Raw genomic sequence first — 27,699 nt, 5'->3', positions numbered from 1 at the left:
CCAAATGGCTCAGTTGGTTGGAGCGTCGTCCTGTGTAACAAAAGGTTATGGGTTTGGTTTTTGATCAGGCACATACCTTGGTTCCCAGAGGCAATCTCTCTCTCTCTCTCTCTCTCTCTCTCTCTCTCTCTCTCTCTCTCTCTCTCTCTCTCTCATTTCCCCCTTCCTCTCTCAAAATCAATAAACATACCCTGGGTGAGGGTTAAAAACAATTGAGACAACTGAGAAGAAGCCATTAGGTTTGGCTCAGAGCATCATTATGCTGATAATGCTTGGTTTCAGTGGGGACAGTGGTGAGAAGCAGGTGGACAGAGAGTGCTGGCAGCGAGTGTGCCATACTCTCAGTCCTTGAAGGGATGGTGTGGTGAGAGCTCCAGAGGGAAGGTGTGCTTAGGCAGGTTAAAGAGCAGAGAGAAGGACCAGAGGGGCAGTCATGAGGGGTCCAGGAGTCCCAAGAGCAAGGTGGAAAAGTAGTCCCTTTTCCATTCAGATTGGGCCTGCTACCAAAGCTGTTTTATCTGCCTTGATATTTCCCTCCTTCCTGTTCATGGGCTTCCTGTTCATGTACCCATTCAAATAGCTATTTAAAAACAACAACATTATAGGACAATCGGGAATTACCAGTGCTGACTAGATTTTTTAGTGTTATAGAATCTGGGACTGTGTCAGGCCCTCATGTATATTCATTATCCATTAGGTGTCCTTATGCATAGTGGATGCTAACTATGTCAGTTGCATGTGTATTTTATTAGTCCTGAGTGAGCAGTCTGTGACTGACTCACCAACACCCACACAAAAGGCATCTGTGTTCAGCCGGGAAATCCTTAGGAGGAAGGTTTCCCTGTCTATGGGGGTAAAGTTATGGATATTTTTCTCAGTCATCATGGACTGAAGGACTCAGGTCATGAGTCTGTTGAGGCAAGCTTTGTTAGGTTGCTGCTGAACACCTGAAAACTTCCCTGTCCTCTCTATTGAGGTTGCACTGACCCAGAGGACATCCTCCATGTGCTAAAGCTGCAAACTCCTCTCCAAGTGGAGGGCTGAGTGGGCTGCTGAACTTGGTCTCTTCTCATTTGATGTGAGGAAGCAAGAGTTCTCAGTGAACTTCAGGGCAACTGTACCCACAGAACCAGCAGCTACCCCAGCAAGAGTGCCCCAACCCATTCATCATACCACTGGGGATGACATCATGGCGCCCCAAACAGAACAGAAACCGAGAATGCATAGGAACACTTAAGCAGTGGGGTTCATCTTTATTGAGGGGAGCTGTTCACAACTACTGCAAATGGACTGGTTTTAAAAAGCTTCCGACCTCCATACAGCTTTGTCTACATTCACAAAGCCGTAAAAATATATTGTACAATGAACACTTTCCAGAGAATCATGCTAGTTTATAAACTTGTCAGTAGACAATGCAAAATATGATTTACAACAAGATACAGTAAGTTCAAAATTTAAATACTTAAAGTATAATTCTAAAACTAGCAATGCATGTTTTTCCAGGTAAAGAAGACTAGTCATTATAAAAATATATAAATTCAAAGTCAGTACTAAAACACTTAATCCTATAAAAATATCTTTTACTAATAAAAGTATCCATTTCTAGATTAACATTATCAACAAAAGTTACAATCTTAAAGTTTCAGGAAATACCCACTATGTCAGATGGTCCCCTTAAAACAGACATGTGAAAGAAGCTTCAAGGTATGGTTGTCAACCTGTCTTAGTTTTCAGAGATGGACCACATATGTGATCATGTTGCATATTAATGGCACAATTATTCTATAAAACATTAACTCAAGTACCTATGTATTATGAAAGCCATTTATAAACACAAAGTCTCTAGCCTAGAGAGAGGGTCTTTAGGAGAAGACACCAGTTTTGTTAGGAGCTGGCTACATCGAACTTTGAAATGTCTAACTTGGAAAACCAGTGGTTGCATTTTGACCACTATCTGAAATCAGCTCATTCATTTCATTTTGCTTACTCTCCTTTAGGGCATGACTGGGGTGGTTTCTTTGTGTCTGGGCTCTTTTTGATTTCCTGAAACACACTTTCAGCAGCAGGTAGCACAACTCGGCCACATTGAGTAGCATGCAAATCACCGAGGCAGAGATCATAAAAATGGTGAACACGGTTTTCTCCGTAGGTCTGGAGATGAAGCAGTCAACGAGATTGGGGCAAGGATCAACCCCACATTTCAGCACCCAGGGCAGGTGGTACCCATTGTATAGGAAGTAAAACACATACATGAAGGAGGCTTCGAAGATGATTCGGAAAAATATGCTGCTGGTGTACGTCCACCAAAGGGCTCCCTCGATCCGAACCTTCTGCTTTTTAATGTCTTCCAAGTCTTTGAATTCATTTCTCTTCTCTCCTCGTCTGAATTTGCGGGCGGCCTCCTGCCGGTAGTAGGCAACGTGCATGGCCACAAGCAGGGCAGGGGTGGAGACGAAGATGAGCTGCAGGGCCCACAGCCGGATGTGGGACACGGGGAAGAAGTGGTCATAGCACACGTTTCTGCATCCTGGCTGCAGAGTGTTGCACACAAAGTCTTCCTGTTCATCTCCCCACACTTCCTGAGCGGCCACCACAAGGATCATGACACGGAAGATGAAGATGACGGTGATCCACACCTTCCCGATGCTGGTGGAGTGTTTGTTCACACCCCCGATGAAAGTGTGCAGGGTACCCCAATCCATTGTATTGGTTTATTCCTAAACAGACAAAAGGAAATTAGCAGAAAGTTCCTTTGAATGTATACAATAGTAGTAATATTACAGACTGAAGCAATTTTTGCTTAGAGTGTGTTGTGATAGCTATAATTTCAACCCCTAAACTGCTGGTAGGAGGTTTTCTGGGGAGGAATGCCCAGTCTAAAGACATTCAAAGGTTTTTGTTTGTTGTTTGTTGTTGTTGTGGTTTGTTTATTTATTTATTTATTTATTTATTTATTTATTTATTTATTTATTTATTTATTTTTTTACCAGAGATAACTTTTGAGGGGATTTAATATCATCTCCATTCAATTGACTTCAGGTTATATAATAGGTCACTGTTTAACATGAATACAGGTCATTCAAATTCCTTCTCCAGTTCCCATGAAATCACTGTGTTTCTAATTGCCCAGAGAGCACAGAGGGTCCATAGAAAGTTTTAGTGATTAAATGGTTTATCGAAGAAAAAAAAATTATGCATTGGAATGAAATAATCTGGTTTACCCTACAAATTAAGAAGGGAAAGTAAGAAAATAAATACTTACTGGTTTATTTACACAATATATTTATATTTATTTCTATCCTGAATATCATTCTGCCATCATTGTGGGCTCCTAGAAAACCTAATACCATACCTATAGAAAGACCCTCTTATTTTTTCTTTTTTAAAAAAATTAAACCTTTATTGTTCAGATTATTACAGTTGTTCCTCTTTTTTCCCCCCATAGCTCCCCTCCACCCGGTTCCCACCCCACCTTCTGCCCTTACCGCCGCTTCCCACTGTCCTCATCCATAGGTGTACGATTTTTTCCAGTCTCTTTCCGCACCCCCCAACACCCCTATCACCCCGAGAACTGTCAGTCCACTCCCTTTCTATGCCCCTGATTCTTATTATATCCACCAGTTTATTCTGTTCATCAGATTATTTATTCACTTGATTTTTAGATTCACCTGTTGATAGATATGTATTTGTTGTTCATAATTTTTATTTTTACCCCTTTCTTCTTCTTCCTCTTCTTAAAGGATACCTTTCAGCATTTCATATAATACTGGTTTGGTGGTGATGAACTCCTTTAGCTTTTTCTTATCTGTGAAGCTCTTTATCTGACCTTCAATTCTGAATGATAGCTTTGCTGGGTAAAGTAATCTTGGTTGTAGGTTCTTGCTATTCATCACTTTGAATATTTCTTGGCACTCCCTTCTGGCCTGCATAGTTTCTATTGAGAAATCAGCTGGCAATCTTATGGGCACTCCCTTGTAGGTAACTGAGTTTCTTTCTCTTGCTTCTTCTCTTGAAGTCAATTGAATGGAGATGATATTAAATCCCCTCAAAAGTTATCTCTGGTAAAAATAAATAAATAAATAAATAAATAAATAAATAAATAAATAAACCACAACAACAACAAACAACAAACAGTTTCTTTCTCTTGCTGTAGGTAACTGAGATTCTCTCTTTGTCTTTTGTCCTTGGCATTTTAATTATGATGTGTCTTGGTGTGGTCCTCTTTGGATTCCTTTTGTTTGGGGTTCTCTGCACTTCCTGGACTTGTAAGTCTATTTCTTTTACTAGGTAGGGGAAGTTTTCTGTCATTATTTCTTCAAATAGGTATTCAATATCTTGCTCTCTCTCTCTGTTTCTTCTGGCACACCCATAATTCAGATGTTGGTATGCTTGAAGTTGTCCCAGAGGCTCCTTACACTATCTTCATATTTTTGGATTTTTTTTTCTTTTTGATTTTCCGGTTGGGTGTTTTTTTGCTTTTTCATATTTCAAATCTTTGACTTGATTCTTGAGATCCTCTAGTCTGCTGTTGGATCTCTGTATAATATTCTTTATTTCAGTCGGTGTATGCTTAATTTCTATTTGGTCCGTTTTCATATCCTTGAGGCTCTCACTAGATTTATCCAGGGTCTCACTAAATTTATCAGCGGTTTCTAGAAAATTCTTGAAAAACCTTAGAAGTGTGGTTTTGAACTCTATATCCAGTAGTTTGCTTTCCTCCATTTCTGTCATTTGTGACATGTTTCTTTGTCTCCACATTTTGGCTGCTTCCCTGTGTTGATAGAGTGGCTTTCTGTGCTAGGTGTCCTATAGGGCCCAGTGGGTCATCCTCCCTAATTACCTGAGGTGAACACTCTTGGTGCACCCCTTTGTGGGCTTTGTGCACAGTCTTGTTGTAGTTAAGCCTTGATTGTTGTAGGTATCACTTGGAGGAATTGACCTCCAGGCCAATTGGCTGTGAGAATCAGCTGTGTCTACAGTGGGAGAACTTCTGTGCTGGAGACACCCTTCTGGGGCAAGACTTGCTTCAGTGGGGCTTTGGTGCTCACTGAGTCTGCTCCCTGAGTGTGTCCCTTATGGATCTGAGTAGTTGTAATCTGGATGGTCCCACTCTGACCACTGGGTACACTGGCTCTTGGATCTCTAAGGAGGTGCTAATCTAGCCTCTGCCTGAGGCTACCCAGCAGGAGCTATGGAGAGATCTTCAGATTCCTCTTCTTTGTTTGGGGTTTGGAGGTGCCCAGATGAGGCCCAGGTGTGAAGCATTGCAAGCTGTTGTGGGGCCTTGGGCCTTCTTTTGGATGTTCTGGGTCTCTCTGACCCAGCTTCAGTTTGTTAGGTAATTTTAGATTGCAAAGGGCCAGGCCATTCATATGCAAAAGCCTCTGGGCACAGCTTGGGTGGGGCGGGGTCTCAGGGAATCAACAGGGCAGAACAAACAGCTATGGCTGATCCTCAGCCCTGCCCTAAGAGGCCCCAGGTCTCAGGGTCCTGCGGTAATTACTGCAAGCACCTCTGAGAGAAAGCCAACCTCGAGTTCCGCCTAATGCCAGACAGTCCAGTTTCTCCCAGTATGAGTCTGGGTTCCCAGAGACTTGCCCGGAACTGGAGTTCAGAGCCATCGGGAACTTATGTCTCCCTCCCAATTGAAAAAGACAATCACGTCCTCAGTTGCCAGCCCTTTCCTTGCGCCTCTCTACCTCTGCACTTTACTTCCGCACCTCCTCTGAGTCCCAGTGTGCTTTTCTCTTTCCTTCTAGTTGTAGAATTTCCACTCAGCCAGCCTTACTGTGGTTCTGGATGATGTCCGTTTTGTCTTTTAGTTGTATTTTTGAAGTGGTTGTGCAAGGCAGCAATTTCAGGTCTTTACCTATGCTGCCATCTTGGTTTCTCCAGAAAAACCCTCTTCTAAAAGAGAATCATAACTTTCATAAAAGGTGCTCACTTGTTCTTCCTTGTAACCAGGCTGATGATGGCCTTCCCTTCCCAGCAGGTACCACCACACCAACAGTTGTGGTGAAGGACTTGTGCCACTGCAACAACGAGCCTCACTCCCTCTTAGCTCCCAGATTTAATGTCCTGGGAGAAAAGGACTTCTTGCAGAAACTTTTGATACAATTCAAACAGATGTCTTCCACGTTACCACACAAGACTAAAAAGTTGGTCAGCAATCTCCTTGAAAATAAAGTGATGAGTAATGAACACTTTGAGAGTCTTCTGAAAGTGAAAGGCCCTCTCCTCAGAAAAACCCACCTATACAATTTTTTTCACACTCTTTTAGGGGAGGAGGGAGTCACCAAAGTCCTTCTGTCAACCCATCTTAGACTTTCTTGAACTGCAGTCAGTATTCTTCCTAGGCTGACTCCCTCACCTGCCATGAGTTTGCTAACAGTCACCATGATGATGGCAATGGCACAGACATATCTTAGTGTCAAAATGATGTTTTTCAGACACCTCTCATGCCATCAGCAAGTTAACTGTCTTTCCATAGTCCATTTAATAACTACACCCTAACTTTTTATTTAAGGAATATTTTATCCCTCAGAAGGAATATCCTTATAAGCAGGATATTCATGCCATACAATAAGGCTTCCTAGAAAAAACTCAAGCTCAAGGTTAGGCTAGAGGAGGAGATTAGCATGCCTGCTCTCTGGGAGCCCACACCTGAAGTGTTGTGTTTGTTCATATCACATCAAGAAAGACACTGGCAGGGGGCCTCCCAAGATGGTAGTGTGCATGGTGGTGATAGCCAAGGAGTGTCCCTACAGAGAACGAGCTGAAGTTCCACTACATGGTACACACATCCCTGGACGTGGTAGATGAGAAGATCTCTGCAATGGGGAAGGCCCTGGTGGACCAAAGGGGAGCTCTACCTGGGCCTGTTGTACCCCACAGAGGACTACAAAGTATATGGCTATGTGACCAACTCTAAGGTGAAGTTTGTTATGGTGGTGGATTCTTCCAACATAGCGCTTTTTGACAACGAGATTCATAGTATGTTCCAGAAGCTGCTTGTTGACTGAAAAAAAGTGTCTTGTACACGAAAAATAAAAAGAAAAGAAAGACACTGGCAGGCTGATGACCTGCTGGAGTGTGGCCAGGTGGCAGAGCCTGGAAAAACTCTCTCAGGAGGGGACACTGAGGGGAGCTAGAGCAGTTTAGCTGGAAGATAGCTCTCAGTCACAAGGCAACAGGAGGATCTAGGACTAAGAATTGAATCCAAGATAGAATGAACAGAAAGCCAGGATTTTTTCTTTTCTTTTTCAATTACAGTTGACATTCAATATTATTTCATATTAGTTTCAGGTGGACAGCATAGTGGTTAGACATTTATATAATTTAAAAAGTGATCCTCTCACTTTTTAGTCTAGTACCCATCTGGCATCATACATAGTTATTACAATATTATTGACTATATTCCTTATGCTGTACTTTACAACCTTATGACATTTATTTTATAACTGGAAGTTGGTTACCTCTTATTCCCCTTCACCTATTTCACTTGCCCCCTCAACCAATCCCCACTCTGGCAACCATCAGTCTGATCTCTGTATCTATGAATCTACTTCCATCTTGTTTGTTCATTTATTTTGTTCTTTAGATTCCATATATAAATGAAATCATATGATATTTGTCTTTCTCTGTCTGACTTTACTTAGCATAAATATCCTCTAGGTACATCCATGTTGTTGCAAATGGTAAGATTTCATTTTTTTATGACTGAGAAAAAATGAAATATATATATATATAATATATAGAATATGATACATATTCTATAAAATATATATATATATCTTCTTTATTCATTCATCTGTCAATAGACACTTAGGTTCTTTCCATACCTTGGCTCTTGTAAATTAAAAATTGAAATACCTTACCTTGGTCAGTTTTCTCAGTGGTTAGAGCATCAGTCCACAGACCAAAGGGTGCAGGTTCGATTCCCAGTCAAGGGCATGTACCTGGGTTGCAGGCCCGATTCTGGCCTGGGTCAGGACATATGCAGGAGGCAACTGATCAATGTGTCTCTCTCACATCAATCTCTCTTTCTCTCTCTCCACCTTCCACTTTCTCTAAAAATCAATGAAAAAAAATATCCCCAGGTGAGGATTAATCAAAAATATAAAAATAGAACTACCTTATGACCCAGCAATTCCACTTCAAAGTATTTATCTGAAAAAATCCAATTTGAAAAGATATATGCCCTCCTATGTTCATTGCAGCATTATTTACAATAGTCAAGAGATAGGATTTTTTTTAAAAGAAAAAGCTGAGAAAAATGAAATAGGTACAACTCTGTAGGCACAAACTCTTTGAAGCTGTGGCTTCTTTTCCTTAAAACATTCAATCAGAGGCTGTGTAAGCATGGCTGGGGTAATGCAGTGGGCTCACTTGGGAGGGGTGATCTCAGGTTCTACAATTAAATCCTGCTTTTATATACCACTTATCTCATGGCCTAAGAGATAGTCAATGCCCACATTAAATTAAACTTTGATTTAAAAGACTAATTTTAGACAATACGAATTGTACAATTAATTTTTAGTCTCCCATGAAAGTTATTATAATGCATTTTCCTAGTTCTTGCTGTTCTATTCTGGAAGCCTTTCAGGATGTGATGGGTGGTGGGAAGTGTAGAAACATATATCTTGATGTTTCAACATACTTTACAACAGATGTTCCTCTAGGCCTAGGAGGTCAGTCCTGTTTGTTTATAAAATGAGATCTTCTCTAACTAGGAAACACTTCACCCTGAGGTTTGGTTAGTTAAGTACCCAATCAGCAAATCTTTGATTTACCAAAGAAAAGTTCACATTTTCTCAAGACCTCCAAAGTGCACAGAATTTAAACTCCCCTGCAGTTATAAAAAAGAAAAGGCTATTTGTGTCTGAATTCTCTATCACCTGCCTGAACAATGAATGGCACACCTGGTGTCACCTATTACCTGCCCTACTAGGAAGCAAACCAATCAAGCTGTCTAATGAATTTGGAAAGGCTAAGGCCAGGGGCTGAGGCCAGGAGGTCACAATTTCCTCACAAGAATATGGTCCTACTTTCTAGAAGCAGGATACTTGATTTTCACTCCTTGGGGCTTCTGCTTAAAAAACAGGAGCAATAGTGACAGCAATAGCTTTATTTCTTTTTTACTTCTCTGGTCCCCAAATCACACGCTCTCAAAGTAGCAAAGCTGAACAGAAAATAATCTATAATACAACTCTTTTTGAGTTTGAATCAGCAATTTACCTGCACTTTTAAAGGAAGGAAAAAAATGAGATGCCTAGAGCACTAAAAAAGTGAGTGACTAAACCCATGTATGTGTGTCTAACCTCCTGGTCACTCAAGACAATTAACTGGGCTAAAACAAATCACCTAATTGGTAGTACCTTCCTACAGGATCAACCAAGGCCCTACTATTACCTATCACATGATGGAAATGACTGGAAAGGAAGAGCTGTTCTCCACAGCCTCCATCACTCTGCTGCCCTCCTTGTTCCCCAGGAAGAGCACTCAGTGAACATGCACCAGAGTTTCCTACAGAGAAAGCTTCCCTTTCCATTCTTTTGTTTAGTCCCTATTGTTGCTGAGGGGCTTCCCAAGAAGCCAGGGCATCTGTCCTGCACACCATACTCCCAGTGAACGCTAAGAGCAGGAGGAGAGCTCCTCTCACAAGTATTAGGAGGAAGACCAGGGGTATGGCCTGTCCCAAACTTCCTGACACAATGCTGCAGTCACGGGTAAGGCCTGGCTACTCCCATGACACTCTGCCCACTCCCCGGGGGACTGAGAGAGGGCAGAAGATTCAGCAGATTTGAAAGGAGGCCCTGGTTGCACTTGCCCCTGCTGATCAGACTCCTCAGTGGGTGAGGCGCACCCTGACTGGGGGAGGAGAGGAACTACTGGCTCTCAGCCTCTCCCTGTAAACACATAGCCTGGGGTGAGCTGTCATAAACAGTGTGGTTAGAGGACATTTGAAGGACCAGTACCTTTTTGAGAACTGCTTTCCAAACTATCTATACTCATCGGAACCCTTCCCCATTGGTACCAATGAACAAAATACCTCTTTCCTTTTAGGCTTCAGGCAGGCTGGCGGAAGCCACTGGGAGCAGCTTTTTCAGTAAAAAGTAAAATATTAATCCTCTCTCTGTAATCCAGAGAGGTTTAACTGGTCCCTTTCTGGCTCTCTTTTAAGGAAAGAATGGATATGCTTAGCTTCTATGGTCTTCAATGTATGAGAATGTGGTCCCACTCAGACATACAAAGGTGGATTGTATTCAGGTTTGTGGTATATCTAACCATCCACAGTGCATTCTCAGTACTAAAGCTCCAGTCCCAAATATTTACCTCTGAAAAAAGTAAATCATTGACCTTACTTCTGATGATACACACGGTATTATGAAGACAGGCAATTCTTCCTTTTTACAATTCAAAGTATTTTAATCTATAGCATTCTGCTTCAGTAACGGAATTTCTTGATTGTTTCTAAATTTCTTATTTAAGAATTTAATCGTAACTAGTTTGCTTAATAATGGTACTTTAGTTTCACTGACAGAAGCAAAACTAAAGCCCTGAACATCAGTGTTAACCTCGGCACACACCATGAGGTGCAAAGAATCTTTTTGGATAGTTCTATCCTCTTTGGATGACCTTTTCAAGTCATTCAGCAAATATTGACAGACTTAGAATAGAACACGTTTCTCACGATTTCCACCTTAGTTTGGAGAGTTGAGAAGTCTGAATTGATAAAGGCAGTGATGGCATAACTGAGCCTGACTACCAGGCCTCCCAGCCTATCACCCGAAGAGAACCAGCGCAAGGTTCCCTCCTCGGAGCTCAAGTTTTCTTCTTCTACATCATGCGATTGCCTAGAAGCAATGTAACGACATGAATATAAATCTTTGTGCAGCTTCTGGATGTAGGTGAGGAAAAAACAGTTGATGTGGCCATATTCCTTTAACTCCTCCCACATGTCTACCACATGACATTTGTGGGTAGTTTTTCTTTATCCCCAGAATTGTTATGAGGAAAGTCTGGATACTACCAATTTACTGATGTTCTGTAGTTCAAATTCTCAATAAAATAATAAAAATAAAATCTTTAGTGTAGTTTCTTTTTCCTACCAAAATAATAATGATACTACCACCAAACCAAAACCTCAAGTTCATTCCCTGAACATTAAAAAAAAAAAAAAAAAGAGTAAAGGGAGTTTGAGAATTGGATATGCTCCCTTCTCCGTCCCTCAAAATTAGTATGTAGTCTAAAAAAAAAAAAAAAAAAAAATCTCAAACTCTTTTCTTAATCTAGAAGAATCTATATTTTGTCTCTTGAAATTTTAAATCTTCCAAATGGACAAGCTGATGATAGATGGTTTTTAAGTTTAATGACTCAAAACTTCATCAACTGTCCTTTCAAACTAATGGCCAGTGACACAATGGATTTAGGATTTATATACTTCTTCAAAATTAATTCAATAAAAATGAAAATGTTTTTCTGTCTTTGGGGTCTAAATATAAAAATGAACAGTTCATAGAATTACATGTATTTCTTAATTCATTTAAGAACTCAAAGAGTTAAAAAAAAATTTCTATTAAGCAGTCTCTGTTCATTCAAGTAAACCTGTGTGCTTTCCAAACATTTAAGTCCAAACAGAGTAAAGTGACCCTGGGAATAAAACAAAAAAGACCATTCGGGGACCCATCCATTCTAATGAATCAAACAAGTAAAACAGAAACCTTCACATATGACAATGCTGCCATGGCAGGGGTCATGCCCTCATGGACCAAGAAGCTTGGGTAGACTATTAATCTTCCACAATTTTATTCTACTTAACATTTTTGCTAATGAGTACAAACCACTCACAGCTCCTGGACTGATCAGACTGTGTCAAAGCTGCATGGTGAGTGAGGATTTGCAAGTTAGAATTTTCCTGTCACCCTCTATAGTTGTGCCTCCCTAATGCTCTTATAATTCAGCAGAAAAAAAAATGTAAGAAAAAGAGAACAATCTTGGAGCAGATTTTGTTTTATAATAAAACCACCAGCGAGGCAGTTGGGTGGATGAGGGTCTTCTGAGTTTTGGACAACCTCCCAGTTATGTTACAAGCTGAACTGTTGATATTCTGGCTCCATAGCCCCCTCTGCTCTCCTTGGCATAGTTCAAACAACATCCCCAAAGTGGCAGCCAAATCCAAACAACAGACAAAGCTCTCCACAGGGTCAGTTCTGAGCAGCATCCTGTATTCTAAGGAAGCTGCACTGGGGCAGGACATTTCCTTCTAGAACACTAGTTAGATCTGCTAGACCAGAGCAAGAAGACACTTGTACGGCATAAATTCCACCGAGGAAGAGAACAATGGTGTGTGCTTAAATTCAAGCAAGCATTAAATGCATAGCGAGGTTCTACCCAGGGGGCATGGAAGGTCCCTGCAGGGGCCACAGGTCCCCAGCCCCTCCTGGTCCAAAGCTGCATTCCCACCACACTCACCTGGGACGAGGTCCTGCTCTCCAGGAAGGGGGCAGCCCAGTCAAAAAGGCAGCAATGACAGTGGCACTGGACTGACTGTTCTTCCCCTGACAGGAAGTACCTTCTGGTGCCTCCACCTTTTAACTGAAAGGTGTCACCAGTGACAATTACTGCTGTCTGGTAATTGTATTATTGTCATCTGCTGTTCACAAGTTTCTGGGCGCACATCACACAGTCATACGGGTCAGTTCTACCTGGGACTTAAGGTCTAGCCACGAGCTTCCTGGCTTTCCTGTCCCCCAGATCCGCATGGGACTTTGTCAGTTACCCGTGAACACGAAGACAAGCCCAAACGCAGCAAGGAATCGGGGAAAGGGGCACCGGTCCCCAGCCCGCCCCTCAGATACACTGTGTGATGCATTCATAAACCTGTTGTGCAGGCCAAGGGGAACTATCCGGAGTAGAAGCCAAACCAGTCCGTCCTGCTTCCTCGGGCTCGCAGGGGACGCAGGATGCGGATCCGGGCTGATAAGGTCTCCCCGGGCAACCCGCGCGGGCACCCACTTGGAGGCCACAGGGCCCGCCTGGGGTGGTCGCCAGCCAGGGCGACAGGAAGGGGAGGGCAACAGGCTGCCGACACCCCTCTGGGCTTCTCGGGAGGAGGGGGCAGGGGCGCTGCTACTCCGCGGTCACCCCGCACCCAGCCCCGCTTACCTGTGTCGGGGCTCTGCGCACGCAGCGGCGCCCTCGCTGCGGCAGGGCGAGCGGGCGGCCGGCGGTGTCTGCAGCCGCAGTCAGCAGGGCCCCCACCTCGGCGCCTTTTAACCGCGCCCCACCCCGCCTCTGCCCTGACGCTCCCGGGCGCACGGAGAGGCGAGCGTTCGGTGGCCAGCACGGGCCCGCCCCGGGCTCGGGGCGCAGGACAGGCCTCCCTGGGGGTGCAGGGAGTGAGGACGGTTTGGAGGGAGCGCGGGGCACTGGACGGGGCTCCTCCGTTGCGGGGAGCCGAGTGCACGGGGAAGGCAGGACCCTCGCTTTCCCCTCCGTCCGGGAGCAGGGGTTGTAGGACAGGTCCTCCCTAGGGGGCGCGAGACAGAGGGTCAGCCAGGCCTGGTCCCTGGGGTGAGGTGGCCCGTGTCTCCCGCTGGGTGGCTGCTCACCCAAAACCCGGATGCCCTGGGGAGAGGGCTTAGGGGAGTGGGCCCACCGCCTGTGGCGAGGCTTCCAACCCAGGACCCTTTGGGATCAGGATCAAGGGCAGGCTGTGTTTTGCCAGGACAACATCGTCCTTGTGTTCTGTACATTGCCGCCCTCTTGCAGACCACCGCTACTCTCACAAGGCCCTCTCCTAGAGAGCAGCCTGGAGGCACAGTGACTGTTTTTCTCTAAGTTAACGGCCACTTAGAGGAGTTAAAGGGATTATTTGTATGTGTTACCTCCATCCTTTGAAGCCATCCTCGGGGAAGCAGAGTGGACCTCCCTCAGCGCACCGGCCACCACGTGGAGACCCTGGCCCTTTTACAGACAGGGCTCTGGTGCCTAGGGTGGGCAGAGGGTCTGGTGCAAGGGCTGGTGGGGTGGAAATGTGGGAAGCTATTTAGGTACGGGGCTTGACAGATTCAGAGCCATCCTGACAAGAGATGTGTAACTTGCCTCTCCCACAGAATTGGTTGGTAATTTAAAATGTCCTCACCTAAACCATATGCTACTTGTTAGGTCATATTCTCTCATGCAACAGGATTAGTGGTGGTTCTTAACATGTCTCTTTAAGGTCGTGAAAGAAAAAACCTAGACTTCATAAAGACCCACCTTCTGAAATGTTTTATTAGAGAATAGGCCAACTACCCTGAGTCAGGTCAGTACAGAACACTTTCAGGTGGCACCTACAATGGTCTTGCAGGTAGGGGTGGAGAGACAAACACCTGCTTTAGGCTTTTTCATTTGACAGACTTACTGCCTTAATGTGTCCTGTGCCTTGAATGTTTGGCCAGACTTCAAGGTTGACTGGTTCTCTTCTGGCCGCCCTCCCCACCCCCCCCACTCCCCAGCCACAATATGGCATCTTCCCTGTCTTCTCGCCATCACTCCTCCCAAACAGACACTCCAGCCAGGCATATCTGTGTGCATAGTAAAATAAGAGCATTTTAAATGCAGACTATATACTTATCTGGGGATTATAAACAGTTGAAGCCTTTCTTTGCATTCCCACAGCACCAGGTAAAATGCTTTGCACATAGTAGGTGATGCTCATGAGTAGTTGCATATTGATTGGCAAAACCCAGCCAGCATAGCAGATAATCCTAGAAACAACTTTTGCTCCTGAAGCAGGACTGCCCATGTTTTCATGCCTCCAGCTGGTGCCATACAACACTGTCTTGAGCACTGGCATTCGGGACCAATGGAAATTGTTGTAGAACCAGTTCAGAAAAGAACTTTGAACCAAAGTAGCCACAGAGAATATGTTGCATTTGCTCAGCTGTCCAAAAAGGGAACCATCTAAAAATTGCAAAAATATCTCTTTTCCTGTTCAGGTTATCAATACTAGCCCCACGGTGCTGGCTTTTTATTTGATCACACATTTCTTAACACTTAGTCCCATTATTCAGTGTTCACTTCTCATCAGATGGTCCCGTTGCAGCAGAAATTAAATATGGACTATGTGAGAGTTACTGATATGCTGAGATCTTCATTTGAAAACTAAAAAGTTAATTAAACATTTTATGCTAATGACATCCAAAGGCATCTAGACTGTTGACTGCTTTGTTGACTTTGTGTGCCAAACATGAAAAACTTTCAGGAGATTATTATAACCCTACTGTCCACTTACACCATCACATAATTCCAAAATCAAGACTTTTGCTGACCTGGCTCTGATTGGTGACCTAAAATTATTTTGATTGGTATCCTCCCTATGCATCTGAAGGATGATTTCTGAGTCCATACATTTAATCAACGGGATTTCCCGTTGCCATACTAGGAGGTTTGAAGGAATGATGATAAGATTTCCTTTTGGAAATCTATAAATTCTCAGTGCCTTTTCATAAAGAATGAATGAGATTCCACCCCTTCCCTATTAGCAGTGATACACACTCACAGAGTGACCAACAGTCGAGTGGCAAACACAGCACAGCGACACTTCCTTGTAACCAACATAGTCCTGGACATGTGGAAAGAGAGAGAACCATGCGCTCCCCTTACGTAAAGATGAACATTTTGTCTCTGCTCAACAAAAAAGCCTGCATTGAGCAGGCTTATGTTAGCCTGGGCAAATGAAGGAAACAGTTCCTGTCTTAAGTTTTGCAGTTTGATTTTCAAATCTGTGTGCAAAGGTCACGTGAGATGCTTTGAAAGGCTAACGCAACACTGCACAGATTGCTGGAAATTGAGTTTTGTGGGTCTTGCTCGGGGGAGCCCAGGAACTGTCATTTTTATTAAGTAGTATCTTGAGTATTGCTGATATGGGTGGTCTGAGAACCATACTTAGAAACATGTTAATTATGGATGTTCTTTGCTTTTTGATTTTTAATGATAGTAAAAAATACATATAACATACTGGTAAGCTCACCTATTTAACCATTTTAAATTGTACACTGTACAAAGTTGTTTGGTATTTCACAGTTGTGTAGCCATTACTACTAATTAGTTCTAGAACATTTTCATCACCCCAAAAGGAAACCCAGTACCCATTAAGCAGTCACTCTCCATTTCCCAGCCCCTGACTACTATTCTGCTTTCTGCCTCTATGGATTTGCCTATTCTGCATATTTTTATAAACAGGGTCATACATATGTGGCCTTTTTTGTCTGGCTTCTTTCATTTATCATGAGGTTTTCAAAGTTCATCCATGTTGTAACATGTGTCAGTACTTCATTCCTTTTAATGGATGAATAAAATGTGACATATCAATACCACATAATGCTTATCCATTCATCTGTTGGTGGACACTTTTTGTAGTCTTGGTTGTGATTGGTGACATGAAATTCATTTGGTTATTGATGAATTCTGAGGTGTGTGGCAGGGATTAATGGGATTAATGTGGTATGCCCACATGACAGGGGAGACTGGCTGGCCTGGCTGAAACCGGGCTTGCTTTGGGGACTAGATGGACAGAGTGGTCAGGCAGGGCCAGAGTTGGGAGACTATCAGTCAGGAAGAGGAATTTAGACTGGCTGTGAAATGAGGAGAGGGAGAGCCACACCCTTAGGTGACTCGAATCTGGCAATTTTAATGAATCCACATTCATTGTGAGTTAGTGTGATGTGACTGCCCAACAGCCATTGTCATTTTGGGTGCCATCAATAGAAGTTTGGTGTCTCAGTGAGGGATCTGCTTCTTCCCTCCTTTCTAAGCTGCCAGGTCCCACCTAGTATGAGCTGGCAGCTATGGAGCCACTTACACCCCCCTACTTTTCTAACTTTTAACTTTTTGAGTATTAATTTAATATCTCTACAGAAGACACAACTGCAGACAGAACAAGCAGTGAGTTCCTATCAGGGGAAGAGTCTACTAAAGGCTGAATGACCCTCAACCAGGTGCTGTCTAGATATGGGTTGGACTAAGTGGCTTTCCGATCCTGAGAAACACCAGTGACACAGTCACCACTGAGGAGAGGAAAAGCTGAGTCAGACATTTGGTTTTGATCCCGAATGATCTAGAAGAGAATCACATTTCTGTCAAAAAGAGATGTTGGTCAAGGAAGCTGACTTGAGTGATGTTTGGAAACCCTGACCATGGGATGTTAGCAAAATGTCATAGGTGGAATGTGACTGTATGTCTACTGAACTCTCAATCTGGGAGTCCAGTCTTGTGTCTGACTGGATTTACCCCTCACTCCTGTCTACTCAGTGTTGTCCAGGTCCTGCACTTTTCCCAGCTGTGCTCAGAATCATTTCCCACTGTCATGGACTTGCTTGTCCACGATCCTTCCCTGGTCCTTGCTTCTTTCCAAGTGCTCCTAGAGGATCTTTCCTTCTTCTGCTCACCCTGGTCCCTGCTTTCTTACTCTGCAAGTCCGTTCTCCCTCGCCCCCTGTTATAGTTGTATACATAATTGCTTTTCCTTGCCTGCCATTATTTTCTTAATTGGTTAAGACATTTCAGGACAGAACTCATACCTTACTTATCTTTGTCCCTCCCCCCACCTAGGACCACCACCCTATGAACAAGCCACGCCCCTGCTTCTGTATAATTGACAGAGAAAACCAATTAACTTCAAGAGGTGTCAAGTCAGTACACAGTTGCTGATTGAGAGAGTGAGTTCTCTAAGAAGGACATGGTGGGAGAGAAGGTGGGAGTCTAAACAGTGAGCCTTACTGAAAAGAGGAATGGGAGCCAGTAATGGGAGAGAAAAGAGGAGAATGAAGAGGGGGAAGGCTAGCCTAGAAAAGAGGGAGAGAGTGATGATGCAGCTGATGGGTGGGTATAGAGTATCCAGAGAAACAGAGCCAGTAGAGGGGAAAGGGGGGGGGGGGGAGAGAGAGAGAGAGAGAGAGAGAGAGAGAGAGAGAGAGAGAGAGAGGCTGGGACATTTTAAGGAACTGTCTCTAATTGGCCATTTTCTATTTCTGCTATGGTTGGCCTATCCAAAATCTGCAGGGTTAGCCATTAGGTTGGATATCCAGGGAAGAGTTTATGTTGCAGCTCGAGTCCAAAGGCCATCTACTAGCACAACTTCCTCCTCCTCCTCCTCCTCCTCCTCTCACTTCTTCTTAAAGACACGGTTGGGTTAGATACAGAGGTCCCTCTTTTTTTAAAAAAAAAATATCTTTATTGACTTCAGAGATGAAGGGAGAGGGAAAGAGAGATAGAAACATCAGTGATGAGATAAAATCTTGATTGGCTGCCTCCTGCACATCCCATACTGGGGATCAAGCCTACAGCCCTGACCAGGAATCAAATCATGACCTCTTGGTTCATAGGTCAATGCTCAACCACTGAGCCATGCTGGTGGGCACTCCCTTCTTCTTGAGGAACATTGGTTTTTTTTCTCGTAAGGCCTTCAACTGATTGGATGAGGCCCACCCACATTATGGAAAATAATATGCTTTACTCAGTCTACTGTTTTAACTCATAAGCACATGTTAAAAATACCTTCACAGCAACAACTAGACTCGTGTTTAGCCTAGGCAGTGGTCGGCAAACTGCGGTCCTTTGAGTGTGGCTCTTCCACAAAATACCACGTGCGGGCGCACATGTACAGTGCGATTGAAACTCAAGGGGCCAAAAGCCGCATGTGGCTCTTGAGCCACAGTTTGCCGACCACTGGCCTAGAGGAACCAGCCCAGTCCAGCCAAGTTGACACATAAAATTAACCGTGACTGGTGGGTTCATTCTGCTTCCTAGCTGATGATTCCTGCCACATGCAAAGCTTTGGGACCCGTCAGTCCATAGCAAGTGCAATTCCTGTGAGGACCATGAAAGGGTGGCCAGAGCAACAAGTACCACAATTGAGCCAAGGACAAGAACAAAGCAGGGGTTTCTGAATAAAGAAGAAACTTGTTGCCCTAACCGGTTTGGCTCACTGGATAGAGCGTCAGCCTGCGGACTGAAGGGTCCCAGGTTCGAATCCGGTCAAGGGCATGTACCTTGGTTGTGGGCACATCCCCAGTAGGGGGTGTGCAGGAGGCAGCTGATCAATGGTTCTCTCTCATTGATGTTTCTAACTCTCTATCCCTCTCCCTTCCTCTCTGTAAAAAAAATCAATAAGATATATTAAAAAACCCGCTTTTTTTTTTTTAAAAAGAAGAGACTTGTTAAGATCCTAATTTTGTGATATGCAAATAAAAAGGAACTGCTACAAAAATGTTAACAATTGCATGTTTTTATCAGTTTTAAGTTATTTTACAAGCAATTTCAATTCCCCCCAAGGAATCTGTTATACATTTATTATAAGAAAAATAAAAGCAAAAAAAAAAAAATAAACTAAAAGAGACTGAGGATATTCAAGATTATGACTTTCTTGCTCCTTTTTAAAAAAATAACAAAGACCGTATTGAAGACATTGTTCTGTGAGTGCACCTTCTGGAAAAGAAGAAATCACCTACCGATAAGGTGTCAAATTAACTAAAATGCATCTTTGTAGAGCAATGGACTGTATTTTGTTTTATTGTTTACTTTTTTCCTTGATCCTTCTCCAAATTGTAAGTCTCATGATATAGTTTCAACATAAATGTTTTACCAACAAAAATTTTTTTAGTTGAGGGCATAGAGAAAGGAGTTAAGGAATTTAGCATAGTGTATTAGAATGCAACATGAGTAAACTAGCATGAATTGTGATAGTCAATTAAAAATAGACAGTGTTTCACCCTAACCGGTTTGGCTCAGTGGATAGAGTGTCAGCCTGCGGACTGAAGGGTCCCGGGTTCGATTCCGGTCAAGGGCATGTACCTTGGTTGTGGGAACATCCCCAGTTGGGGGTGTGCAGGAGGCAACTGATCAATGTTTCTCTCTCATCAATGTTTCTAACTCTCTATCTCCCTTCCTCTCTGTAAAAAATCAATAAAATATATTTTTTAAAAAAGCGTTTTTAAGTCTACTCCCCTCTCTCCCTATTAGTTTCCAGGTGAATGTTTCTAATCACTTACTTTCTACCTCTCTTGACAATGACCAAGATCAGGGTCCTTCCCTAGGAAAGGCACTTAAGTTGAGACTTCCTTTAAACCAGGGGTCCTCAAACTACGGCCCGCGGGCCACATGCAAATACAAATATTGTATTTGTTCCCGTTTTGTTTTTTTACTTCAAAATAAGATATGTGCAGTGTGCATAGGAATTTGTTCATAGTTTTTTTTTAAACTATAGTCTGGCCCTCCAACGGTCTGAGGGACAGTGAACTGGCCCCCTGTTTAAAAAGTTTGAGGACCCCTGCAGTTTAAACTGTTCACAGTGTCTTTCTTCCACACAGGTTTAGTTTATTTGGGAACAGCAGTACTTGGCTCTGAGGTCCCTAATTCAACTTGCATCAAACACACTTTCAGCGGATTTTGTGTTTTGTTTCAGAGACAGCACTCTGAGTGCTGGGTGAGATTAGAGAAAATGAGGGGAAGAAAGGCCCCACCTGGGGAGAGGGAGGGAGGACCTGGGTGACTAAGGGTTCCAGATCCCTCTGCTTTCCTGCTTCCTTAAATCCTTCCTGAGAAGCTCCCACATCAGGAATGCCTTCTCTCTCTCTGCTTCCTGGACAGATCCAACCATACTTCAAGGATAATAATAATTTTCTTTTTTATTGAGATATAATTGACATCTAACAATATATTAGTTCAGATGTACAACATAATGATTTGATATTTGTATATATTGTGAAATGATCACCACACTAAGTCTAGATAACATTTATCACCACACATAGTTACAAATATTTTTTTCTTGTAATGAGAATTTTCAAGATTTACTTTCTTAGCAACTTTCAAGTATGCAATACAGTATTGTTACCTATAATCAACTGGCTGTACATTACATCCCAGGACTTACTTATTTTATAACTGAAAATTTGTACCTTTTAACCTTCTTCACCTATTTCACCCCCCAAAAAAATAATGTTCTCACCATTTATTAATAAATACCATGAGTCAGTCATTATCTCTGCTCTTCAACAGTCCCACAAGGGCAGGGAATACTGTCCTCATTTTATAGGGAGGCAATTGTGACTTATGAGGCCTCCCAGCTGGTCAGTGCCAGAGGTAAAATTCAGACTGAGCTTTCTTTAATTCCTTACAGGCTAAGGCTACCCTCTTGAATGCTCCCTCCTGGAAGCCAACTCCTCCCCTCCCCTCTGCTCTTCCTGTGTGGCTGTGGCATAATCTGCTAGATGGTTGCCAGCGTTCCGAGGGCTCTCTGCCATCCCACCTGTGTTATCCCTAATGACAACCATGGCCCCAGCTTCTACTTGTTGACCAGTCCTGGATGGGTTAAGTTGTCACCTTCAAGAGGCAAAGATGAGGACTTCCAGTTAAGATGGAGGCGTAGGTAAATGTGGTACTCGCCACCTCCCACGGCCACATCAAAATTTATAACTAAAATACAGAACAACTATCATTCAGAACCACCTAAACTCTAGCTGAACAGAATTCCTGCAACTAGGAGGGGCAGAAATGCAGGGTGGAAATGCGGAACAGGTTTGTCCCACACCCACGTGTGGCGGTTTAAAATCAGGAGGGATATCTTGGCTGCAGAGGTTTCCCTGAGGAGCAAGGGGTCTCTGCCCCACACCAAGCCTCCCAGCCCAGGATTCAACTGCTGAGAAGAGAAGTTACCTCAAATTCTGGCTTTAAAAACCAGTGGGAATTGTGGCTGAGTGACCCAGAGGCTTCCCAAACAGTTCCTCTTAAAGGGCCCACATACAGATTTACTTAGACTCCCTCTGAACTCCAGTACTGGGGCAGCAGCTTGAATGAAAACTGGGATATTCAGGGAGGAGCTATTATTCTTAGAATCAGGGTGAGAGCTGGATGGGGCAGCTTTCTCCCAATCAAAAGTGCTGGCAGAGACTAGTGTTCTAGTTCTGAGCCCTCCCTGCCACAAAACTGACAGGCTGGGCCATATCTACTGTAAATCTCCATCAGTCTGGGTCACACTTTTTTTCCGACTCTGATGATTCCCTGAGACCCTGCCCCTCCCTACTTGCAGGTTCATCCAAACAATTTCCAGTGCCTTTTCCATACAACTGACCTCTCTTGCTTCATGCTTTGGACTTTCCTAAGATCTCTCAAACAAGTAGCAGCTGGCATCAGCATGCCCCATACCTCTCAATAAGTGGCCCCAAGCCTGGCAGTAGCAAGCAGCCTGCCCTGGTTCACAGCTTGCCCTCTCCTGGGCACCTCCAAGCTCAACACAAGTAGCAGCCATCTGCAGACTGCTTTGTAACTCTCACTGGGTGGCCCCAGGCAGGGCACAAGCAGAGACTGACTTTGTACCTTCTGGGAGACCCTAGAGCCAGTACACCTGGGGATCAGCTTCAACCACTCCAGATTACAACCCTACCACCTCCACAAGTGAAACACTCAAGGGAAAGATTCAGTGAGCATCCAAGTCCCACTGAAGCAAGTCTTGCTCCATAGGGTTGGCTCCTGCCCAGCAGCTCTTCCACTGTAGTTGCAGCTGGTTCTCGCAACTAATTGGCCTGGGGGTCAATCCCTCCCAGTGACACCAACATAAACCAAGGCTCAACTACAACAGTAAAATGCACACAACCCACACAGAGGCACACCCAGATTTCCCAGCTCAGGTGACTAGGAAGGCTGAGCCACTGGGCCCTACAGAATACCTACTACACAAGGCTACTCTACCAAGTCTGGGAGACATAGCAGATCTACCTAATACACAGAAGCAAACACAGGGAAACAGCCAAAATGCAGAGACAAAGAAACATATCACAAATGAAATAACAGAAGAAATCTCCAGGAAAAGAAATAAGTGAAATTAAAACAAGCAAACTACCAGATAGAGTTCAAAGCTATGGTTATAAGGATGCTCAAGGAACTTAATGAAAATTTCAGGGAACTTAGTGGAACATTAACAACTTAAAAAAAGGACCAGTCAGAAATGAAGCATACACTAACTGAAATAAAGAATAATTTACAGGGGATTAACAGTAGAGTGGGGAATGTAGAGAATCAAATTGAGGATTTGAGATACAAGGAAGCAAAAACACCCAATCAGAACAGCAAAAAGAATCCAAAAATATAAAGATAGTGTAAGGAGCCTCTGGGACAACTTCAAGCATACCAACATTAGCATCATGGGTGTACCAGAAGGAGAAGAGGGGGAGCAAGAAATTGATAGCTTATGTGAAAAAAGAATGACAGAAAGAAGTAGACATACAAGTCCAGGAAGCCCCAAGAGTCCCAAATAAGAGGAACTCAGAGTCCCATACCAAGACACATCATAATTAAAACGCCAAAGGTTAAAGACAAGGAGAGAATGTTAAAAGCAGCAAGAGAAAAGCAGTTAGTTACCTATAAGGGAGCACCTATACGACTGTCAGCTGATTTCTCAGCAGAAACTTTGTAGGCCAGAAGGGAGTGGTAAAAGAAATATTCAAAGTGATGAATAGCAAGAACCTACAACCAAGATTACCAGTACTCTACCCAGCAAAGCTACCATTTAGAATTCAAGGTTATATAAAGAGCTTTCCAGACAAGGAAAAGCTAAAGGAGTTAATCACCACCAAAGGAGTATTACAAGAAATGTTAAAGGGTCTTCTTGAAAAAGAAGAAGAAGAAGAAGAAGAAGAAGAAGAAGAAGAAGAAGAAGAAGAAGAAGAAGAAGAAGAAGAAGGAGGAGGAGGAGGAGGAGGAGGAGGAGGAGGAGGAGGAGGAGGAGAAGAAGAAGAAGAAGTTGTTAAAGGTAAAAAATATAAGCTATAAAATGGCAATCAATGCATATCTATCAACAATTGAATCTAAAAATCAATCTAAAAATAAATGAACAAGAAATATAACAAACAAAATAAACTGATGAATAAAATAGAACCAAAGGCATGGAAACATGGAACAGACTGACCAATCTCAGAGGGAAGGGGGGAGGGGGCGGGAAGAGATTAACCAAAGAACTTATATGCATATATGCATAACCCATGGACACAGACAATAGGATGGTGAAGGCCTGGGGTGGGGCGGGAACTGGGTGGGGGATGGTTATGGGAGAAAAAAGGAGGGGGCATCTATAACACTCTCAACAATAAAGGTGTGCTTTGTTTTAAAGAAACCGGCAAAAATGAAATGTGATGACAGGTGAAAGTCCTAACCTATCAGTAGGTGTTCATGGAAGCCCCTTTCTCATTTTCCTTCTCTTTCTACTCTATTGTTTTCTCTTCCTCCTTTCTCCTTAGTTTTCTCCTGGGGAAAGTGGGGATGTTTAAGCCTTTCGCAAAATTGCTAGGATCTGAAATGAGACCAAGTGTCCAATGGTGTGGCACAGTGTCTGAAATATAATTAGGTCTCAGTCTTTGCCCGACTCCATTATTTTTTAAAATATATATATTTTTATTGATTTCAGAGTGGAAGGGAGAGGGAGAAAGAGATGGAAACATCAATGATGACAGAGAATCATTGATCAGCTGGCTCCTGCATGCCCCCCACTGGGGATCGAGCCATTAACCTGGATATGTGCCCTGACTGTTAATCGAACTGTGACCTCCTGGTTCATAGGTCAATGCTCAACCCCTGAGCCACACCAGCCGGGTGCCCCACTCCATTCTGATACAACATTCCTCACTCACTCAACAACAAAAAGTCAGCAGGTAACAATCCATGTTTGTGTCACCTTCCCGTACCTAGCCCTGTTCTCTTTAGTCTCACCAGGCTATAATTTGATGGTGCTGCCACGATGTGAGATTGGGGAGACAATGTCTAATCCCAGCTGATGGGGCTGTTTGAGGTTTGGTGGCACCATTGTTTCTGGCTCCCTGTTGCATCAGCCTGCGCTGGGCACCTGGAACGGGCTTTCTGGTTGCTCCAGCTGCTTGCTCTCTGTGTGCTCAGGCTGCAGCATAAAGACAGTATTGACAGACTTTGCAAGATTCACAAGATCACATGAGGGGTCAACCAAGAGGAAGCTGGGAAACCTTTGGAAGCAGTCAGGAGTCTAAGCCTTAACTGCATCTCTTTCAGTTTAAGGATTTAGGTGGTTTAATATTCTGGAGAACATTTCCTGTCACAGCTATTCCTGCCCAACTCATCCTGCTTTGCTATTTGTACTTCTACTACTTAGGATAAAGCAATTCCATTTGTGAAGTGAACCAAGAAAAGGATAGAGCAGTTTTTAGGGGCAGCTCCTGTGGGAAAGTCAGGTATTAAGTTGTTTGGGTCTTTGTTCTGTCACTTTATTTATTTTGAAATATTATAAATTATTAGAAACTAGAGGCCCAATGCATGAAATTCATGCAAGAGTAAGCATTTCTTCCCCCGGCTGCTGGCACCGGCTTCCCTCTGGCACCAGGGACCCAGGCTTCCCTCGCAGCCCCAGCTTCTCTAGAAGGTCATCTGGAAGGACGTCCAGTCTAATTAGCATATTATGCTTTTATTATTATAGATAGCCCTCATCTCCTAATGTAAATATATAGAAAAGCCTCATCAATTTAGCCTAATTCTTCCTCTCTCTTTCCATCTATTCTGAATTAATCAAAAGTTTCTAAAACATTTAGAAAGAATTACAGCCATTGCTTTCAACAATCTATTGAAAAATTTGACTAAACAAACATGTATTGCCTAATAGAAATCCTTAGGAAATTGATTCAAACATTTCTGTAATGATTGCTCTTAATAGGTGCTTCTAAAAAATTTTAAGTTTGTTCTCTAGTTTGATACTTCTTCCAAATAGAAGCTTTCCATTCTTATAATTTGCTTAGCAATTTTTTCTTTGTAAGTAGTGAAACATTACAATTTTAATCTATTTGGAATATCTATCGTTAAAGTATTTTGAGTTTGTGCACAGCAGAACTAATGGGGTTTTACTCCACAGTCTTGTCTTCCTATCAGTATTGGATGACCTTGTTTTTGCATTCTATTATATTCTATGGTATATGTTCTTCCATTTATGCCACATACTGAGGGTAACTATTTCTGTGTGTGGATTAAGGCAGCATAGAACTGACTGTGCAATCCAGACTCTGAGTTCCTTCTGTTCTTGTGTCTAGGCAGTAGCTCATTTCTTTCCTCTCAGATCCAGTGACTTGATATTAGAACATCACAGACAAATACAGACTCATGTGCTGTTGCACACTCTTTCTCTTTCTGGTACAGTTGGAAGAGTAAGATAAAGGGAAACTGGAAAAGTTTTTGGATAGCTAGTTTTCCACAGTCCATTAGGTTGTTTGGTTGGTTTTATGAAAATTGGTGACCTCAATGTAGCATTGATTCTCTTCCTCCATAAAGATTCCCCCTTCTTCTGTTTATTCCTCCCCTACTAACCCCATACACAGTCTCTAGAAATAGGAGGTCTCACCTGGGCAAGTCTCCCAAGAGTCCAGAGGAGGCTGGATATTTAGGTCTGGGAGGCAGGTTGGGGACAGTACCTTGCCCAGTAAGTGCTTCATAAATGATCATTGAATGTATGAAATACATAAAAGGTTCAATGGCATTCTAAAAGCCCTTTGGGGACTTCTGGTTTCTAGACCTTGGAAGTCGTCACTCTTGTTCTGTCAACAAGAAAAATCTATATCATAAAAGGTCTGTGGCTCTCGTGGCAGGTGGGGCGTGAGCTACTAGCAGCGGAGAACTACCAGCGGCAGAGGGCAGGGCAGCCAGCTGAGGCAAGTGGAAGCGAGCTACTTGCCCATGATTTCATGCCTGCTGGGCCTGTAGTGTTTAATAAACTGAAAATCAACAACTCAGAAGATTGAGGTCACAGGGCAGCCACTGCTCCAAAAGCAGATCTCACATACAACTCTTGGCTATTCATCCACTCAAAAAAAAAAAAAAAAAAAAAAAAGCAACTCTCCAGTAAACACAGACCAAAGACATCCAAGCAACTAAGCTCTTGAGTAGCTCAAATAGGTGACTGGGCCTGGGCATACAAAAAAATTCAACCCAGAAGTATTTTGTGGGATCAAGCTGAAGATTCCACATGTGCCGGGAGCTTCAAAGAATACTGAAAGACAGACAGAAGAGGTCTCTTTATTTGAAGCTCAACTTTCAGTCTAAGTGGAGAGGTGAGGTATAAAATGGACCCCAGATATGTCAACTCCAACACCTAAAATTTACAGAATTGAGTTATTCTTGCCCACTCTGACATTATTTCTATTGATGTTTATTTCACTCATGTGGGGTGATGGAAAGAGCATGGCACAGGTGAGGAGGCAGAAGGTTGGGTTCAAATATGCATACATGCCCAAGCAAGTGCCTACTTCATGTGCTGGCACCGCCACATCCAATAAATATTTGTTAAATGAAGAAATGAATGAACCTTTCTGAACCCTTAGCTTCTGCCTGTGTAAATGAAAACATCTACCTCATCTACTTCTGAGAGTTGTTTTCAAATGAGATAATGTGTGTGAAAGCTCTTCATAAACCGTAGACACAGAATAATTAATAGTATAAAAACATTGGCCTGCTCAGAAGAGCACAGGGAGGAGCCTGAGTGTGTTAGCCAGACAATGGCGGTGGCAGCCTCCCTCTCGGTGGGAGTCCACAGGTCTGCTCACCCACCAGCAGGAGCTAGTCTCTCTGCCCTGGATGATGGCTCAGGGACAGAGACAAGCCTCACTGGCAGTTGTACTAGAGTGGCTCCTTCTCACGGGAGCCACCAATGTAG

General features: G+C 43.2%; 1 protein-coding gene across 3 annotated transcripts; it reads right to left on the bottom strand.

Moving 5' to 3' along the window:
• Window positions 1-1,228: 1,228 nt before the first annotated feature.
• On the bottom strand, window positions 1,229-13,393 carry GJB6 (gap junction protein beta 6). 3 transcript variants are annotated; one of them, XM_036301558.1, is made up of 2 exons: window positions 13,168-13,393; window positions 1,229-2,717 (listed from the first exon to the last, which is right to left on the bottom strand). In XM_036301558.1, exon 2 carries the CDS (start codon window positions 2,700-2,702, stop codon window positions 1,917-1,919), a length of 786 nt encoding a protein of 261 aa, XP_036157451.1. In that variant the 5' UTR covers window positions 2,703-2,717; window positions 13,168-13,393; the 3' UTR covers window positions 1,229-1,916. The 3 variants fall into 3 exon arrangements, with proteins under 3 accessions (XP_036157451.1, XP_036157452.1, XP_036157453.1); XM_036301559.1 differs by lacking the exon at window positions 13,168-13,393 and adding an exon at window positions 12,475-12,799; XM_036301560.1 differs by lacking the exon at window positions 13,168-13,393 and adding an exon at window positions 7,878-7,897.
• Window positions 13,394-27,699: the final 14,306 nt, after the last annotated feature.

The sequence above is a fragment of the Myotis myotis genome, unplaced genomic scaffold, assembly GCF_014108235.1.
Source record: "Myotis myotis isolate mMyoMyo1 unplaced genomic scaffold, mMyoMyo1.p scaffold_m19_p_3, whole genome shotgun sequence".
In the NCBI taxonomy this organism is placed as follows: domain Eukaryota; kingdom Metazoa; phylum Chordata; class Mammalia; order Chiroptera; family Vespertilionidae; genus Myotis; species Myotis myotis.
This window is presented reverse-complemented; position numbering and strand designations above follow the sequence as displayed.

What these genes read in the sequence shown, in the direction of transcription:
- GJB6 (XM_036301558.1), bottom strand. Translation starts at nt 2,702, where the DNA reads ATGGATTGGGGTACCCTGCACACTTTCATCGGGGGTGTGAACAAACAC.